Genomic DNA, 21,081 nt, shown 5'->3' on the forward strand with positions numbered 1-21,081 from the left:
CCAGAGGACAACAAACCCTCCTGCTGTAGAGCATGGGGTTTCTTCCCTCCTGCAAACCTTTGGTCTCAGAAGCAGCAAGGATATTCCCTTGGCTTCTTTATTCTCCTCTGTGCTGCTGTCCCCATCTGTTACTGCCTACAGACAGACTGGTAACTACCGGCACGAAAGCTGCAATTCACAAAAAGCTCTCCATCCCAGGCAAGCTTTTCACAACTGTTTTAGATACACTAATTTCTAGGAAAACATAAAAATAGTTCTTCATAAATTCATATTGGAAAAGACTTTCCATGTAAATGTCAGATGCTGAAAAAACTGCCACCTCCAAGGCTATAAACCATTTTTAACAGTCATGCTCAGCTGTCATCACTACTCATACAGTGTATTACGCTACACAAGCTACTGAACCTTTCTAGCAGTAATAAAGAACCGTGTAAACAGGAGATGGCAAAAGTATGTTAGAAGCTTGCCTTTCTAACCAATAACTTTTCATGATTTAAAAAAAAAAAAGAGAGAAAAATAATTTTCTGCAAATATTTTGGGATGATACTATAAGAGATACTATAAGAGACTTTTCTATCATGGACTTGCTGGGCAGTAATATTTTTTTTTCTCTATCAGTTGAATTATTACATTTTATGCATAAAAAATAGGTTCATAAAAATTCCACTAATTTATTAAGGTATCAGATATCCGATACAAAACACTAGCCAACAATTAGGACCAAAATTTTCACCATAAATTTCCTTTTTAACACAGTTAGGCAACTTTTTTTTGTGAACTTTTTCTTTTACAGTGTATTTCCTTTGAAGGAAAACACTTCTTTTTTTCACCAAGAAAAGTTAAACTCAGTATCTTCTGCAATTTCAAAAATTACCTTGTAGTGGGGAAAACGCTTAAGATATTTGTCTATAATTCAGAAATACCTGAGTTACACGACAAGCTTTTATTCACATATTCCCAATACTATCACACTCTGACAAAGAGCTGTATTTATCTCAGTGTCATCAGGTAGCAATCCATCTGGTCCTCCTTATATGACTCACAAATAGTGCAAACCCACTACAGAAATCAGGAAAACTGCACAAACAGCACCTACACACATTTGTGTAAAAGTCAGTCTTTGTAAAAAGAGTGGAGGTGAGGAATAACAGCAGCTTGAGGAGACAGACCAGATTTTCTCTTGAACGACATGATTCTCCTCAAAGATATAAACAGCAAGAGTACCACTCAGGAGGTGATGTGAAATATTATGTTACTGTTATGAACTTGCTGAGATAACACAGAGACCTCTCCAACCAGACATTGCAAGTACTTCAAGTCCATTGCGCTAAATTACACTGTCTTCTGGTTTCATATTTTAACCCATTGGTTGAGTTTAGGAAAGTGGGATCAGCTCCTCATTTTGACCAGAACTTACCAGTACTGTCTTTTTAGATTAATTAAAATCTGTGATTAAGTATGGTGAGGTGAATCACACAGGGAACAAACAAACAAAAATGAGTAAACGGGGAGCCTGCTGAGAAACCAAGATACAACTGGTTCTCCTTAAAGCCTCTCAGGTGAAATCTCCACAAATACTGTGACTACAGGTGAGGACACCAGGGCAACACTGCCCCATTCCTGGTAGGAAGCCATTTTATCAGGGCTCCCATGGGAGCCAGGCTGCAAAGAAAAGGCTCTATTCCCCACTGTACTGCCTGGGGAACTTAATTGCACTTTGCAGCTATAGCTCACTTAGGATTAATCGCCGGATAACAAAGAACCCTGGAAAGAGAAGGCAAGGAAAATCTCCATCCAGAATTTGGCAGATTTGAAGAGCTGGCTCTTACCTTGCAAGGCATAGGCTTTTTGAAGGAGATTTCAGCTTGAGTCCAAACTCCCTTTGGAGAGTCCAAGACAGACCAGATTTTCTCTTGAACGACATGATTCTCCTCAAAGATATAAACAGCAAGAGTACCACTCATTTTGAAAAACCCATATAAGGCATAATAAAAACGCAGACAAAACTGCAAGTTTCCTGGCAGGGTCGGGCCATACAGACGTCCAATGTACCCAGGCTGTGATGTAAACTTTGTGTTCGCCAACAAGTAATAACCTGCAAGACAGTGCAATTATTGAGTATTTCTAATATGCGATTAGCACAGCTGATTTGCTATTAAAGGAGCTTCCGTTGTTGCATCAGACTTTGGTTATAAAAACAGTTTCTACTGGCAGGAAACAGATTATCACACTCTGTTTGAAAGGAAATAAGAATTTTTCTAAAAGCATCCCAGCTACTTCAAGCTAAACTAGCACATGGCTAAGTCTCCAGAAATAAGCACTTTTCAATTTTACACTGAAAAATTCTCTGGCCTGCTGGCCTCACTGGAAACCTGGCTGTTTCAAGGGTACTGCTCTGAGACCGAAGAATAGGCACAAGGCCTATTATTCCCTGCAGCAAGTATAACGAGGTGAGACTTCAGTACATATGATTAAGAACCATGAATACTCTACACAAAGAGATGTGCGAGTTTCAGAACTTTTTAGCAGGCCTTTCACTACGTGGCTTCACTACACAACATTTCACAGTTTTCCCTTAAAAATGCCAACGATCCCAAGCCTGGAAGAGCTAAGAGCCCGCCATTCCTCTACATTAAAAGCAAAACATTAAGCTACTATTATATTTCCTTGCGTATCTTTGCAGAATCATCCCTTCAGTGAATACAGATGAGTATAGTGAAGGCACTCTGACATACGGCCCTGTGTGACTATTCAATAGGTGACCTTCCCCCGCTACATGTAGGGAGGCAGAGCCAAAGTCCCAGCTAGGAAAGAGAGATATACACTGGTTTTTAACGGCAGTGAGTTGCAGTGTGGCAATCTAACCAGTGTGCCAATGACATTATTCAGCAAAGTCAACAATCAGAATCAGAATCAGAATCAGAATCGTAGTGGTTGGAAGGGACCTCAGAGATCATCGAGTCCAACCAACAGTAAAAAAAAAAAAAAAAACAAAAAAAAAACACCACAAACAAAACCACCACCCACCACCTGAACACACAACAACAACAACCAAACCAAAAACCATCACCCACCCACACAGCACCCCACCACAAACCAGTAATCTTGGACACTAGAGCATGCCCTGAAGAACCATGTCTACACGTTTCTTAAATACCTCCAGGGATGGTGACTCCACCACCTCCCTGGGCAGCCCATTCCAATGCCTGATAACCCTTTCAGTAAAGAAATGTTTCCTAATATCCAACCTGAACTTCCCCTGGCGCAACTTGAAGCCATTACCCCTTGTCCTATCATCTGGGACTTGGGAGAAGAGACCGACCCCCGTCTATCTACAGCCTCCTTTCAGGTACTTGTACAGAACAATAAGGTCTCCCCTCAGTCTCCTCTTCCCCAGACTGAACAACCCCAGCTCCCTCAGCCTCTCCTCGTAAGACTTGTGCTCCAATGATACAACAGATTAGCCTTTATATCCAGTTTGACTCTTCTAATGAAAAGGAGTTTTGATTTACCAAACCCAGTAGTGTGATCTCCTGCTCTATACACGTTACGCTTCACTTTCACTCTGCTCCATCCTGGGCCGTCTTTGTGATCCTGGTAAAAATTACACAGATCTTCTTCAAAGTTGCAGCCTGCCTCAGCAGGATTGAAAGGAGTTCCTAAAATACAGATGCATATGTTCTGTTAGGAAGAGCACAGTGTAATAAGCATAGGTACTTGAAAGTGCAAGGATGCCAAAGGATACTCTGCCTCCTCTTTCTCCGCATTACAGAAGATAAGTATGTGCAAGGATGTTACATATACATACTGCAAAGTCACAATGATATCAAACTATCAATTTTCTATTCCAAGTGGGTGTTATTTTCTTGTATTTTTCCTGGAGCTGGAAGGTTTCCTCCTTCACAGCTTCTATAAAATAAAAATAAGCTGCAGGTATTAAGAGAAGATTCCTCCTTCAGGACACAGTGCACAAAGGCACTCAGACCATTTGTTTTCATCCTCCTTAATTCAAAAGATATTTGGACAAAATGAATGTGAGCATGCATGTGTGTGTGCGTGGGCGTCATATTTTTATTTCAGTTTCCAAGGGGATAACTTTATAACATCAACATTTAATACTCTTTTAAAGAGCACTTTATAAAACAGCCCTTTTGTAGTCATGTATAATGTCTATGCATATGCATACCGTGAATATGTAAGTCAAATGGCTTTTGGTTCATGTACCACCTCATGGCTGCTGATCTCTGGAGCTGTGCCTCACATATTTGAGCGCTGCAGCAAAGACAGCTGCACCATTTATTGTGAAGTCAATTAAAAGCTACGCTAAGCTCCCCAGCCCTGCTGATGGCTCCCTCTTGACCTGCAATGTGGAATTCACGGGTCAGGATTTGCTTTAGTCTGAAAAAAAAACTCTGGTGAATGGGTGCTTTTAAGTAAAACATTTCTACTTCTTTAAAAGCCTCATCAGTCATTTGAACCCGATGCTGGGGGAAGGAGGGGCACAACCCAAAGCTATCATGCAATTTTTGGCTGTGCCAGGAGTCAGGACCCTGTGAGTATCACTCTATGGCAGCAGACACCACCTGACTGCACAGAGGCTAAGAGGGGCTTCCCAGCAAGGGCAGGGACACAGGCGACCAGCTTCAGGAGATGCAAGATTTTGGCATAGGAGAGATGACTGTGGTCTCTTCAGCCTCAAATAAGCCACATCTAAGCACTTCCCGTGTGTCTTTCTCTGCCTACATAGAAAAAGGAGGCGGCCCTGGCCTCTCCCCACTGCTTCCCTAGCCAAAGAAAACGCAGCTGGAGGACTACCAGGTAAATACAACATTAAATATTCATCCTTTGGTAAGCAAGTTTAATGCTCTGGTACCTTTTCCCTCTGGCTAACATTGAGACTTTTGTTGACTAAAACTTTCAGAAAAATAAGGAAAAAACTTAACGCTGTTACATACACTGCTATGGCTGACTACAAGGAGAATGAATATCTCTTGATTTTTAACATCTCTACTCAAAACAACTGAAGATGGAAATAGGAGGTAAGTTTGAAGGATTAACCAGCTTTGTGGTAGTTTAACAAAATATAAAGCAAATTTTTTTTTTTTTTAGAGTTGGAAGGGACCACAGATCATTTCTCAAACAGAATAAAAACAAACCCAAACCTCAAAATCGGAACTAGTAGGCAAAGCTCTAGCTGAACCTATCAAATTTGCTGGCCAGAGTGGATCTGACCGTGGGCAATGATAGTGTGACTAAATCAGGGTTGGGGCAGAAAATACTATAAAATTTTTCCCATACCTCAACACATATAAGCCATCTGAAAATTAAAATGGAAAACACAGATGTGCATGCAGCTCCAATCCATGGCATACTGCAAACATAACTCAGGATTTTTCTTGCAAAACAAAGCAAAAACAGAACAGGCATTGAGGAGTTAAGGAAACAACTAGATTTACTCAGCCAAAAGTCATGAATTAATAACATATCTGGAATCTACCTCATATTGATCTTTAAAGGTTCCTTCCAACCCAAACTATTCTATGATTCTATACCTATGAGCAGGTAAAGCCAGCAAAGACTCCGAGCAGATAAAAAAGGGCAAAAAGTCTTTTTCCTTCATCACTTCAAAACTTCAGCCAAAAATTCAACCTTGTGACCAAAAGAATGTGGGCTCGGTGGGAAATCACTAATCTACTTTTGCCTATTGCTTAGCGCTACAGTAAAACGAAAGCAACCAGCACACGGCTAGCTTCCTTAAGAGGCTGCATTCACAAATAACAAAGTCCTTTGTCCCAAGTGCCTCTACAGCAGAGGTCACGTGGATTCAGCTCATTTCTGCTGCTGTGGAAAACCTTATCAAATCCTGACAGACGTGCCACTCTCTGAGACAAATAATACCTGCCAGAAAAGTGAAGACAGGAAGGCAAGGCTCCTGTTTTGTCTCTAAAGAACACCTCAGGGCACAGGGCATGGAAGAAGATATTCCCTACACTGGCAATGATGAAAACCCCAGGACGTTTTCTCCTTTGTACCGTCACACCTGAGGAAATCCCCCTCTCTTTCTGCGACAGGCCTGCAAGTGGTAATTTGTTCAAAAGCTGGGGTGATGCAAAACCAGCATTCAGTCCAGTGCTCCAGCTGAGGATCCCTGAGGCAAGGTCTTTGGAGAGAAAGCATTAAGGACTGGTTTCTGGACCAAATGAATGGCTTTAGTGTTTATCTGCTGTTTTGTCACCAGGAGGAAGAGGAGCCCAATAGCCCTAGTCAGTTGAGAAGCTAGCATCTGCACATCTCTACAAAATACTGCAAATACTGACAGACAGTTCAGAGGGCCAAATCAAAGGGGGAAAACAAGGAAGGCAGATAGCAATAAGGACTCATACCTGTCTGATTGCTGCAGTAAACCGGAGAGAAAGAAATGTCATCAAGGGCAACGTAACCTCCCTTGGCACTATTGAAAGCAACTTCAAATATTACCTGGGAATGAGAATTGTTTGTTACTCATCTACCATAGACACAACAATAATTTTGGTATACATCTTCGTATTACAGAATTCTGATCAGATGTCCCAGACAAACTCCAGGCTGTCTCAGACAGCACCGCAGGTGTTGGGACAAATTAAATTTTATCACTTATGAAGGTCATAAATCAGAGCCTGACACTAGCACCAGATCTTTTCACACTCAAAGTCAAGGAAAAATCAAGGAACATAGGTTTTCTGCTATGTTATGAATCACCAGTTTTAAAGATAGAGTAAGGCTACTCTCATAATACCATACAAAGTCCATATTCAGGGTCATCAGCCTGTACTGAGTATAACTCCCAAGCTGCCTAATTATTACTGTATCTAGAATCTATCTGGATCAAGAGCTAAAAACAAACTGTGTATTACTCTGCTGTTACGATATCAAGTTTTACTGTTCTCTCTAAACATCCTCAGTCACTGAAACCCATGCCGTGGCATCAGCTGGCAGGGAACATTACCTTTAAAAAAATATAGTTAAGAACTAGAAAAGCTATCACTGTGTTTTGTTTACCACAAATATCAAACAATGTTTGTACTTAGCCATTCCCAAGGGAATGGAGGACAATTCATAACTCTTGAGGAAGCGTCTTAAAATTTCTCTTAAGCATCAAGCTCCAAGTTACAGGAAAACATTGAGAAAAGGCCTGAATCACAAGGCAAGCCCAGAGTAAAAACAAGGATATAAGGACAAATGCTTCCAGAGTGAGATCCTGTTCAGGAAAAGCAATGCCTGTGATGTCTGGCCCAGGGTTAGGAGCCAAACCAGGAGAGCTGTGAAAGAATCCTGAGTGATCTCCCTTAGCCAGATGAAATAAAGAAGAAGACCCTCTTGAAACAAATGAAGAAATTATGTGCAAGGTTTAATCTTATTTCTATAAAGTGATCTCTAAAATAATGATTGTGTTGGATTAAAAATAAAAACTTCCCGGAGCAGGATAAAGGTCCATCTAGCCCAGTGCCTTGTTTCCAGCATCTTTATAACCATCACTCCGATAATGGACAGCCACTCCTTAACCCTTAGCAGTGGACAACAGAAACAACAGATTGCCAGCATCTTTGTAACCATCATTCAGATAATGGACGGCCCCTGCCGACTTGGCCTGAGTCGGCACTGATGTCTGATGCAACCTGGAAGTCGTAGCTGAAAGGTACAGGAATGATCGCTTTACCTCCATGGGGTACGGCGCATTGAAGTCAACTTCTGCTAGAGCCCAGTCCGCACTCAGTGCACTGTCCGTTTTCCAGATTTCCTCGTAAAAGCCACTCACGTCTCTCAAGTAAACGGTAAAAACAATACTACTCTCCTGCTTGAGCTGATAATAAAAAGATAAGCAGCCAGACATTGGGGCTGTGGTCTTTGGTGAGATTAGCTGGGCCACTTCCTGAAAATGTTTGACGTAAACAGAGTCCACATACATGTAGTGACCTGAAAGTATAAAAGAAACTCTTTAAAGGAGACAAGTTACAAGAAGTATCAGGAGATAGGCAGGGACTAGGCATGTATCTCTACGACCTGGACAACGATGGTTGATTCCTAGGAAAATTTACTAATTCTAAGAGATTTTTTTTTTGTCCTTTCCTCCTCTGTACAACTCGAAGCTGTTTAGCTAAGATACCACTGGCAAAACACTCAGCCTCAGCTCTTTCTTAAGCCTTTATTTAAGACTTTTACATTAAAGAAGACTTTTGGGAGCCATTCATAAATGGAAAAACATGTTACAACTGAGTAAATTACCTGCGTCCCAACAGTTGAGTATTTAGTCTTTTTCCAAGCACAACTTTTATTGAGGCAACCCAAGTAAATGTACAAGCCATGTATTTCCTCATGTTTTCCTCAGCAGTTCATTTAATATATCAAATGAATTGACAAATAACCTTTATTCTGCACATTTCACTGCTTGTATAATTCTGCTTAGTCTATCTAGGATTTGGTTTATAAATGTTTTATCTTTACTGAATAGACTGGGGTTTTGTTGTAAAATCTGTAAAAAATACTTTTGTTGAGAAGTTAGTAAACAGAAAATGCATTACAGATGAGTAGACTCCCTCCCCCTCAACAGCCAATATGACCTGCAGGATTTTCAAAGGGTACAGCTTCTCAGACTTTGATTTTAAGAGAGAAATCTCGATTTAAATAGGACGCATCCATGTGCATGTATACGCTGTGTAACTGTAGTTTTTCTTCTTCTACACTCCCAGAAACACAGCATCAAACAGTATCAGCTGATGAACGGAAAAATGGTTCTTCACAAGTTGAAAACTTAGAAGAGAATGAAGTGCCAAACTGACAAGGTACTTCAGCATGGACACTGCAAACTGTGCCATTAGGTCTGTATCTATACCTCTACATTAATTAGCTAATAGTGTTCTCAAACCTGGAGGTTTCATTTCTCGCTTCACTCCAGTGGAAGGAGGGGAAAGGGCTTGCTTGGCTATGGGTCTCCTCCAGCCTGCCCACTGCCAGGGAACAGGTGACGCTTCAGCGATACTTGCCTGAGTCTGAGCTTCATTTTTGCTCTGCAGTTTTATCGCATTTCACAGCTTAATTATGATCTCCCTGGCTGATGTACCTTCATAGCACAATTCTTGCAAAAAGGCGGCTCTTCTGTGAGTTTTGGCTTCTTGGGGTCTTTTCAGTCGATGGTCGGCAGAGAGGTTTGGTGTGAAAAAGAAACACTGTGGCTACAAGAAAACAGATGCCTCCCAGTTGGCAGCATTTCCTATCACATACAGTACTTTATTTAATAGGTGGAGCCACTGTCTGCTGTTAAAGATGTGGTGAGTTAATCTTCCATCAAAATTTTACCAGCCTTTAGGTGCCGTGGGGTGACACTCTGTACTCAACTCACACAATTGTGAAATAAATAAACAGGCACAGCGGCATGAGTTAAGGAAGGAGGATCATCCCTGCTTTTCATGATGCAATTCCTTGCACTGTCACAAGCGTCGTGTTGTCTGAGACACGCAGTGCGCTGCAACAGCCAGATCTCCCGACCCTCACCTGCCATACCACTTCTTCCAACACCACACCAAAGGCTAAGATATCCCCCAACCCTTCGCCATGACTGAGTACAAACATTTCCCTCCCAACAAGGTGGCCAGCGCAAGCATACCATGCAGGGCAAGTGCTGAAAATCCTTTAAGTCCTTACAGTCCAATGGACTGTATTAACAGCACCGTATTTGACAGAAAGGAAAAAACTCCTGAACTGTGCAATTTAACCCGAGATTCTCCAAATGCGTTTCAATCCCTTAGCTTTCCTACCCAACTTTCCCAATAGCCACTGGAAAGAAAAACCCTGACAGATGTACAGAACAAGAACAGCACAAGATTGCAGAACTTATTGTGGCCCGTACATTTAGAATCCACAGAGATTAATCTTCCCCCTCTCTGTGCAAAATTTTATCCTTATTTTGAGTAATTCTGAAGCCTAGCAACAACCTTATTATAAAGCTTACGGGAAATTTTGTGTGAACTTCTGGAAATTCCCCTCATCTTTTTCTAATCCCTTTTTTTTTCACATAAGCCATTCTTACTCCACCCAATGCCAGGAGAAGAGAAAAAATTCACACAATAATTTGCAGTATAAGAGTCATATGCAGATCACAGGCTCAAATTTTCCCCTATACTTCTGTTTTACATTTGTTGCTTACCCAGTTCACTGTTAAGTGTGTGGTCTTTGGGCAGGATAGATTGAGAATTGCGAATGTTCCCTCCACCAACAAACCAGTTGACGTTGGGGTTCCAGCGGTTCACGAAGCCACAAAGATGATTTTCTTCAAAGTCACATTCTGCAATTGCAGACATCACCAGCTAAGTGTACACATTTTCATTACAGAAACTGGAAGAGAGGCTATTGCTAAGCACTGACCTCATTTTACATATGGCACTGCAGATAACACCTATATTTATAAAACATTTAAGATCTTATAATAAATGGATGAAAATGTAGCCACACTTTTTGATCAGCTTTTGATAAAATTATCATTTTCATCCTATTCGGCCCAATCTGTCATTTCATTACTTGGGAATATAGGACTGCTGTAACTTAAAATCAAATAAAATAGATTTAAAATATACCACTTCACAGTATGAATTAGTCAGAGCAGAACTTCTACTTGTAAATCAGGGATGGTTAGAAGCAAAGCAGAACTTCTATTTCATAGTGGTAATAAGACAGCTTTGTTTCCTTCACAGAGCCAAAGAATTGTGACAATTCAGCTGGACCCCACCAGAGCTCCTCAGAAATGCAAAGGTCTCCCAGCATCCCAGCCACTGAAATTTTTTAACTTCATCAGCAGTTTTTGGCAAATGTCATGAGGAAATAGCAGTAAGTGTAAATATGAAAAGAGTTTTGACTCCGCAGCCAGCGAAATGCCACTGTAAGGAAGCATGAGCAGGCAGACAGCAGAAATAATGCCACAGCTGTTATGTCTAATACTTGCAGCAGTCTACTTTTAAATATAACACTTGTTCCTGCTTGAACAATAAATAGCTTCAGAATGAATTATTGTATGTGAAATGTCCATATATATATCACAGAGATGGGCGAATAAAAGTACATATTAGTGTATGCAACCTTAGCTTAAAAAATATCTATATCAAATATGGCAGTCCATGCCTCAATAAGGAAAAAGCCATTGTCTTTTTTCTAAACCCAGACCTTTAATTCAGTTTTAAAACTGCAAACAACGCATTTGTTTTCTATGCAGAGAATATGGGAGCTGAGCAGACAGTACTTACCAATACAATATCCAGGAGTTATTTTAATTTCAAAAACTGCTATACTGGCAGATTTATCTTGTCCCATTTCACCTTCCAGTACAACCTGCACAATACAAACCAAACTGTAAATTTTAGGTTTTCGGTATTTCCATTATCACATTTGAACAGGATGAACAGGAGAAAAGATTAAATATACGTGGGGGACTCCTCATCCTGATAGCCAGGCGAGGTGCTTTTGCTGGAAGAGCTTTGCAGAATGCATTCAAGATGGAGTCAATGCCCTTCCTCAAGGGCAGAAGGAATGCTGAAGGACAATGAGACAAAGCCAAAAAATCCCACACTTCACATAAGAGTATGGGACTCCAGATCCCTCAGCTGTGGCTATACAGGAGGTTAGTGTGCGATGTGATGGGTTCTGGGTAGAAATAATCTCCTCTCAGCTTCTGACTCCTCCCAGAAGGGCCCAGGGGACAGGAACAAGTGAGCGCAGCTGCAGACCCAAGACGTGGGAGGTGCCATATCTGGTACAGGATGCCAGCAGCTCCTCAGGGCTGCCACGAGGTGAGGCATCACCAAGCTGCAGGGCTCAGCTGGCCGTGCTCTCCCACGCATCTGCTGGGAAGGAGCGCCGACTGCCTGGCTCAAGCCACCTCTGCTCACTGATTTTAGGGACAGAGGGGTCGACTGATTCAAAAGCTGCCAGCCCCAGAGGTGCAAGCCAAGAATAGAGCAGAAGCATTCGAAAAGCAGCCCGTACACCCCAACATGTGCACCAGAAAGCCTGTGGCATCTTCTAAAATTGGGCTTACCTTGTACTTCTTTGTGCTGTTCACTAAATCTAAGCTAGCTATGAGCCAGCTATCTGAAGGCTCCTTGGCTGACCACAGCAAACGATCAAAGCTCTCTCCTTCCTGCCTCAGGTACAGGTTGAGCCTGGCAGGATCAGGCAAAGCCTCTGAAGTCGTTGCTATCTGATAAATCAGTCTGATACAGCTCCACTCCTCAGAGTACAGCTCAGGGCTGGACAGCACTGCTTTCTCACCCTCATAAGACGTATCCACGGAAATGTAATGTCCTGGGAACAGACACACATCAGAATAATAAATGTCAGAGGCTTTGCTTTTGCATCCCTGTACAAAAGTACTTCTTTACAAAGGAATGGTTGTTCTGGGACTAGGTCAGGAGATTGAGACCACCACTCATTTGATAAGCAAGTCATTTAACCTTTTGATATCCCACTGTACCCACAAAAACGCCACTTCACATGTTTCACAGCACTTTTAATCACAATTTTAAAATTATTGGAAAACTTCAGAGAAAGATGCTCTATCAGTATGAGGCAGATTATTAAGTATTGAGCTCCAGAACTGATAGCTGTAGACAGACAATTTGACTGACAAGGTAGTTTACATAGGTGGGAATATGCTGCAGGAATATTTAGTTGTTTTACAGATCAAAACTTTATAACTTCATTTTTATAATTTAGATTTTAAAACAATAAATAAAGAACACATTGCAGCCAAAAACAACTCTAAAGCCTTTCTTGTTTCAAAGAAGAAAACTAGAAAGACACTCTTAAATATTAAAACTAACATGTACATGCTGATTCCAAGATGTGCTAAATGTAAAGCTTCATTTAAACATACCGGCAGCCTCAATGGGATTATTTCAAAATTACTCTCTGGACAGATATTTTAGGAACAGGGCCTAAAACATAACCTTCTCTGTAAAAACAGAAGAAAGGATGCGATGGCAAGCTAAAAATGCACAAGGAGGCCAAAAAAAATGCTAAAGAAAACATGCAGAAGAAGAAGGCAACAGTGAATAAATCACAGTGAAACAAAAGCCTGGTCCTGGAGACTAACACATGAAAACCAAGATCAGGACACTAAAACGGGATACAGGAGTCACAGAAACCTGGAATGCAATGCCAGAAGCAAGTGAAACAGAAATAAATAAAATTAAAAAAAAAAACCCAACAACAAAACAAGCTAAGACATCTGTGTCTGCAACATTTTCCCATAGATGATCTGGAAAATGATTCTCCTAATCTAGTGGCAATGTATATCAGAAAAATCCCATTCTTGATACTAATTCTCAGCAGCCAGGCTGCAAACAAGAGCCATAAAAGCTGCCCAGGACCGTGCCGAGTCAGTCCTCTACCCAGCAGTACATCACACTATCATCTTTAGAGTCTCCACAGCATATATTTCTTCTTTAATCTCATTTCACTTGACCACAGAGTTTGTCTCTGTTTCCACACATATGTATGCATTTCCTTAACTTGGACACATCAGCAGCTGGACTGATGTTAAAGATACTGCTTACCTTTGAGGCACACCCCCTCCCCCAAATCCTGCCTGAACCCTCCGACTTTACCAAGCCTCCCTGGGGCAGCTTCCTAGGAGCTCTCCTATTGCCTTTTCAAAAGTATTCTCTCCAATGTGAAAAAAATCATCCACATGGACAGTCAATGCCCATCCCCCCTCCCCACCTCCAACAGCAGGTACAGATCTGGTCTACAAGGTTCACAAAGTCCTCTCCCATACAACCCCAGGGAGATGCCAGGAGCAGGCAGCAGCTCTGACAACACCTGAATCCTTCGGCAGTGCATGTTACAGCATCCCCCTGCATCTGCTCCCTCTCTCACCTGCAGACACTGTGCACGGCAACCCGTTTGCACTGTACATTTTTGTCTAACAGATATAAGATAAATCATTGCTACTTCAGGTGCAGATGCAGCCCCAAGCAGTATAAGGGGCTGTGTAAATACAGAAAAGCTGCATTTTCTTTCCCTTTTTAGGGAATGGAATTTTTTTTTTGCCTCTTACCATAATTTCTCTTTGTATCTACTGTGTCTGGTTTTAGTCTCTTGGAGGAATATACAAAATCACTGGTTAAGTACAGTAACTTGTTACTGCAGCAGCATATTTTCATGTAAAAATAAGTACAGGAATAAATATTTAAAAATAGGCACCTAATGTGCCTGCCAAATACTAAATCTGCCACTACGTAAAACGTGAGTGCATAAAACATCCACTTGTATACAGACACCTACTTAGTTCATAAAAGTAAGCACTGTTATGGTTTGAGGAAAAACCCATAACAATTTATTGTCATTTAGACAATTATTCTATCACCCGATGACCCCTCCCCACCCAGAAAGGGGAATCAGGGAACACAAAGAAACACGAGGGTTGAAATATAAAGAGATTTCATAGGATAAGGCTAAATAATTAACAATAATACCAAAGAACCAGTATTAATCCCAACACTAATATAAGATATACAAGCATTATACTCAGCCAGTTGTATCGGGGGCAGATGTGCACTCCCAGCAGGGACAGCAAATGTCGGACACTGCGAGTGCTACGGCTTCAGGAGGAAGGGAAGGGCTCAGGGTTCTGGCACTGGGCAAGGAGTTCTCTGGACCACCACCATCACGGGAGAGAGACCTACACAGCAAACTTTTGCAATTTATATTGAATGCGACGTTCATGGTATGAAATAACCCTGTTGGCCAGCCTGGGTCAAGTGCCCAGGCCTCGCTCCTCCTCATCCCTGCACCTGGAGAGGCTCGAAAACACCGAGACCTTGGATCCCACACAGCATAGCTGGCTATAAAGTAAATATTTTCATGAATTCAGACACCGAAGTCTTCTAAAAGTGCAGTTTCCCCCAGCATGAGAAGAAAAGTTAGTCCTGTGTCGCTCAACCCAGGACAAGCACGCACAGCATTTATTTGCTGGCATGTGCTAGTCCAAGGTATGTGTGCTTTTGCACAGTCATGGAGGATAGAGGGAAATCACCAAGGCTCCATCAGAAGTCGAATGCTTCTCACACATTTGTTTTTAATTGATATAAGTGGCAATATCCAGTCCAGACTGTGTTTTAAGGCTAGTCTGAATTTGGATCATTTTGCTTAAAAAGAAACCTACAATTCAGAATCCATGCCTGGCAATTAGAGTTTAGATTTCAGCCCTATATTTGTCTGCACTTCATGAGAAACCCCATAGGAAACAGAGCCTTCTTATATTATTCATCTTTTTTTTTTTTTTTTTTTCCCCAGAAATAAATTAGTGTCAACATAGGAAAAAACATTCACATGAAGACCTCAAATTACCAGCTATGAGGCTTAAATGGCTACCTGGCTTTAGGACTTAATTATAAGTAGACTAAGGTTCTTCTACAAAAATAGTAATTTAAAAGAGAAAGAAACCTCCTAGAGTTTCCAGTCAGGACGATTATATTACTATAAACTTGACTCTGCGTTCTCTGTTTGCTGTACACTTGCTCTCACTTGGTTTGATTCCCCACTGATATGAATGCAAGATCTCTTTTTAATCAGGGTTGGTTTGGGGTTGGTTGGGTTTTTTTTTTGTTGTTGCTTTTTAAAAAAAGATTAATTTGACTTATTCGTTAAGTATCCAGAAACAGAATGCTCTCACTCCAGCTCACCAGCTAATCAAATGATCTGGAAGTCTAAATGTGTGATTGGCTCCACTGAAATCAATGGGAGCACTGATAGAGAGCTTTATGTGTAAGTCTAAATGCTTTGCTAATCAGGATCAGGGAGCCTGGCACTTTGCAGTATCAAGCACAGAAAATGCTAATGTTAAACTTCTTTCAAATGAATGCTGGCATTGACTAAATGCCCTTTATACTAAACTGTATTTCAGTAGTAGCAATGGCATGTGCCATTGCTGCAGAAAGGAAGGTCTCACAATGCAGACCTCAAGGCCTGACACAGAGCAATTGTGAGAGCAAATCAATGCGAAGAGGGGGTTCCTTGGAGTAAAGAAGCAGACAACTTTCCACACTCATTTGTGGGAGTAACAGAAGGATATTTAGCAGTCTATGGAGAATTTGATGAATGCACAGTGCTGTAGCCTGAAACCTCTCATTAAAAATCTAACATGGAGCTTCATTTTGCAAGCATGCCACACAATTTCTTTCCTCAAAATCCGCCTCCTCCAAATGCCCATAGCGCTTAATTTATAGCAGCCATTTAGAAGTTATCAAGAGAGGGCTGCTCTTCAAAATCACAAGAAAGCCAGAGGGGTAGCCACAGAATGCTAGGAGAAGCCTGATGACACAGAAACACAAGCATACAATTTCTGGCAATTACTTGCTCAGAGGGTAGATGCAGCCCTACACAGTATAATGGGCTGTCCAAATACAGGAAAATTGCAGTTTATTTCCATTTTTAGGGAATGGCATGGCAAAGACACCATACAAGCTTCTTCAGAGGGACAACAAAAGCCAGGGTTCACTAATTACCTTTGATTGCTGGCAGCAAGCAGTTCCCTGGTAAAGGCAAACATTAACATCCAGGTGAAGAGATGGAAGAAAGGGGACTCTCAGATGTATTTCCCTCACCACTCACTCACTACTCAGGCTGGCGAATAATGCACTTTTTACCCACATTCCTATAACAATGTTTACCTTACTCTGTAACTTCACTGTCTTCTCCTTGACAGCTGAATCAAACTGCACAGGACCAAGCATGTGTTCATTTCACATTCCTCCCTGTCCTAGCAAAACATTAAGCCCAGGGGGGCTTAGGACCCAGTGTTTCAAATCTATCCCTCCTCCATGCAGCTATGCATTGCAGCAGTAAGACTTCACAAAACTGAGTCTTTGTGACTCAGTTTAAAGGCCCTTTAAAATCCTTCTGTATGCATGTCTCTCATCTTGCTGCTCTAATAAGCAGTTCCGTAAAGAGTCTCTCTCAATTACAGTTGGTGAGACATTAACTCCAGGAGTCATTCATCCAAGTTTTCCAAATCTGTATTTAATTTTTTTTCAAATTGACTTACCAAATAGGCATCAATACATCAGCCAGCAGTAATTACATCCATGGCTTAGGGGAAAGGGGGTTGAGACCAGCAACACTACTTTTTCCCCAAAATAGTGCAGAAACTACACTGATCGCTTTCTCTGTAAATAACAGAAACGATACAATATGCCAGACACTGGCTAATAAATTAAACCAAATTCCATTGACAAAATGAAAAAAAAAACAACAACTGGGATAACTAAAATTACCAGTTAGCTTTTCAATGATCTATTTCCTCTGTAAAAATTTGGAAGGGTAACCACAGACATGTTAGACTCTTCGTGGGGTTTATATCCAACACAGCTGTTCACTTCAGCAACAGTGGAGCTTTACAAGAAAAACTGCATATAAACAGTGAGCTCCAAGAGAAACAGTATTAAGGAAATGTGAAGCAAAAAAAATTTAGGAATTTACATTTGATTAGGCACTCATTTATGCAGAAAATTTGCAAGGAATGTCTTAAAGTTGCCAGTGACATTTGGATTTTCTCTGTACTTCCCATACAGAAATAGGAAAAAATATTACCAGGGTTTCTTAGGACAAAAATTGATCTACTGATACCTTCTCCGGAATCTCAGTGTCTGGATTTTGGGCCTTTTTTTTTTAAATATTCTACTGCCAAAAAAAAAAAAAATAAAAGCAGCAAATCAGTTCATTTTTAAGGATCTATTAAGCCTTCTTACATTTTCAGGAAAAGTTAGCAAAAAATATTAACAATACAGCCAGAAAGGTATCATTTTGCAAATGAAGTTTGCACAGGGAGTCTATCCCTGGGTACAGATGAGATTTAGATGAAGGTTCCGAGTTTGAGTTAAGAACACAGAAATTGTAACAGCTACCTTTTAAGAGATTTTGGGTGAACCTAGGAGAAGGCTTGTGGTACCGAACAGGAAAGCTTCAGACTCAACACTATGCTTTTCATTCAATTTCTTTTCATTAGAAAGCAAACTTTTCAACTAAAGCGGACGTTTTTTGCTGACAATTTGTCTTGAAAAACAGAATTGTGTGGATCAACATTAAATTGTTCTATAGAAACATAGAATGGTTTGAGTTGGAAGGGACCTTAAAGATCATCGAGTTCCAACCTCCCTGCCATGGGCAGGGACACCTCCCACTAGAGCAGGTTGCTCAAAGCCCCATCCAGCCTGGTCTTGAACACTTCAGGGATGGGGCATCCACAGCTTCTCTGGGCAGCCTGTTCCAGTGTCTCACCACCCTCACAGTAAAGAATTTCCTCCTAATACCTAATCTAAATCTACCCTCTTTCAATTTAAAACCGTTACCCCTTGTCCTATCACTGCACTCCCTGATAAAGAGTCCCTCCCCACCCATCTATGAAGAGTTAAGGTTTTCTGAAGAAAATTCTTCCTCTAATCAAGAACAGTCACCATGCATTTTGGTAAGGCTTTTCTGGAGGGAAGAGGAAGAGTTGGAGGGTGAGGTGGGTTTTTTTTCAAATTTTTTTAGGCACTGTCATGGGAAAGTGAAAAACTTCATGAGCAAGTGACTTTTCAGTTGGAGGGAAATGTTTTGTCCTATTACTCTATGAAGAAAGTAAAAGAAATCCTCAAAGCAATCAAACAAACAAAAGCCTGCACCAATATTTCAGCTAGGCCCATAATATTTTGCTGGGATTAGAGAATCCTCTTAACCTGCAGCTATAGTGGCAATTTTTAATGAGAAGTCAAACTAATGCAGTTTGGAATACTTTTTTTGGCCTACAAGCAGAGCGCTGTTATTGGAGTCAGAGGTCTTTGCAGCCAGTTTTGGTCCATGCAGCCTTAAATCCTAGGCAGCATGGGGCTGGGGCTAGAGGGCACCAAGCTCTCGCCCCGGTCCCCGTGCTGGATGCCGTGGTCCAGCTCCCAGCTGGCTGCAGGCTTCCACCTGCTGCCCTCCTCTGCCTGCCACAGGGCAGCTCCCACCAAGGCAGCCATGGCCACAACATCACCAAACCCGATGCACATCAAGAGCCACCAAGACCTCTGGTGTGAGTAAGGTCTCTCGGTAGCAGCAGTGTGGCAACAGCCCTGCGCCCTCGCCAGGGACAGTGTTCAACCACTGCCCCTCAGCTCTCGGGAGAATTGTGGCAGCAGTTTATCCTCCCGACAGACAGATGCACGGATGATGTACACGGGGCTGGGCAGCAAAGCCTGGCCCACGTGAATGAAGGTAGAGGCTCAGTCCCAGAACACCCAGGGTGGTGCCATGATTAAAGCCACTTAGACCCCGCCGGGCATAACTGGTATCTTCATTCCCATCAAGCTGCAGATGGCTTCACTTCTGGTAAGCCATTACATTCACACCAGAAGAACTGCATAGTATACACTGGGACCAATTAGTGTTGTCTTCATAGGAAAAAACTTTTTGGTCTTTAAACCTCCTTGTCTCCTTTGTAGTTTCTTAAAAAAAGCTCTGTGAAAATAGCTGAGGGATGCAGAAGCCGGAGGTGGTCTGTGTTTGTTGTCTGCAGCGACTGACATGTACTGCTACTGTCAGGGCTTTTCCTCCTCTTGTTGTGTCTCCAGGGGCACCTGAAGCCTAAAGCTGTGACCTTTCTGCACAGTTGTGCCTGGCTGGTCCCAGCTGCTAGACCCCCTCACTGCCCAGGCAGGGAGGGCACCTGAGGACCCTGCTAAACCTGCCCCTGGATACTTAGCTACTTCAGGGGGAACAATGGGGATTCCAGGCAACTTTCACAAAGCTGACTAACATTTACTGGAAAGAAAAGCATTTTGTAGAAAAGCCCAGCCTCGGGCGATGAACACACAGGCATCCACGCACCTTCCTCTAGCTGGATGGACAACCCCCATCACAGGAGCAACTCCAGCAGCCTTCTCTCCAGCTCACCTTACTTTACAAACTGAGTCTCCCTCTGGGGACTGACATTTATCGTTTGACCCTTTGCTTGCCGTGGCCACCAGACCTGGCTGCAGAGCTCATGTTCCCCAGCCCCGGGGAGGATGAATCTTCAAAGGCTCCTTTCCCAGCAGAGGACTTGGATTAGCTACCAGCTCCACCTCCCGCCCTGCCCTTTGCTCCCCCCAGGAAGTTCAGAAATACAGATGTTGGCAAGCCTGTCGAAACCCATGAAAGCAATACAATTAGCCCTGAAACACTCTGTGACTGCAGCATCTGGTCACAGCTACTACCAGACGGGCAATACCTCCCAGCTCCGCTCTGTCGGTCTGCCTGCGAACGCCTGGCAAAGGCCCAGCTCGCGCTGCCGTCCTCTGTTTCTGATTTAGTCGGAGTTCCTCCGCTGCTCTGGCGAAGCTTGAACTTGTATAAGCTTTTTGGCAACAGCCGGCTCCTCTCCTTGCTCTCCCCCTTGAAGTCCCAAGACCCTTACGTCATGCACCAATCACACCAGATCTTCTGATTGTTCCAAACACGAGCACGGGGGGTTGTTTTCTTTCACAGTGACCTCACAGATGTTCATATGCTTTTCAAGTTTTCTTTCTGCTTGTTCCAACCAACTCATCAGTCCCAGTGAGCTGTTGTTCAGACCACTCAGCTCCCCTTTTCACGCTGTTCATTACATAATTTTGACAACTTTTTATCTGCTGACACAAAGGCTGCCAGGTTCTTCTCTGGTCTCTCTGTTTTTCCTTGCAATAGCTCTTCGAAAAGCCATCTGCGTGACTTCTATTAGCTGGTATACTTGAGCAGGACGTAGGTAAGATTTGGAGGTGCAAGATTCTCTGCTGTGGGTTTCTCAACTGGAAATAATTCAGGAAAGCCTTTTATTTATTCTTTGGCATCCTAAATCAGTTTCCATTGTTGCCAGTGCACAGGTAATATTAAAGATAAAAAACAGATAAAGAAGAAATCATCAGGCATCTATTTGTTCATGGTGCTCAGCTCTTTCATTACTCCATCCCCATCTCTGATAAATCATGTATCCACCACGTTTCACAGACAACTACCAGGGAAAGCACTGTGATAGCTCTTCCAGCACAGCTGCTTGTCCCGACAGAGTGCATCACA

General features: G+C 42.2%; 1 protein-coding gene across 1 annotated transcript in view; it reads right to left on the minus strand.

The window, feature by feature from the left end:
* The window catches only part of MAMDC2 (MAM domain containing 2), a 64,289-nt gene that overhangs the window by 17,597 nt on the left and 25,611 nt on the right, over positions 1-21,081 (minus strand). The window contains exons 3-9 of the mRNA XM_074166403.1: positions 12,062-12,327; positions 11,271-11,355; positions 10,181-10,318; positions 7,697-7,953; positions 6,384-6,477; positions 3,513-3,659; positions 1,830-2,095 (exon numbers count right to left, since the gene is read on the minus strand). Coding sequence (XP_074022504.1) covers positions 1,830-2,095; positions 3,513-3,659; positions 6,384-6,477; positions 7,697-7,953; positions 10,181-10,318; positions 11,271-11,355; positions 12,062-12,327 — 1,253 coding nt within the window. The remainder of the gene's footprint in view (positions 1-1,829; positions 2,096-3,512; positions 3,660-6,383; positions 6,478-7,696; positions 7,954-10,180; positions 10,319-11,270; positions 11,356-12,061; positions 12,328-21,081) is intronic.

This window comes from Numenius arquata, chromosome Z, assembly GCF_964106895.1.
Source record: "Numenius arquata chromosome Z, bNumArq3.hap1.1, whole genome shotgun sequence".
Classification (NCBI taxonomy): domain Eukaryota; kingdom Metazoa; phylum Chordata; class Aves; order Charadriiformes; family Scolopacidae; genus Numenius; species Numenius arquata.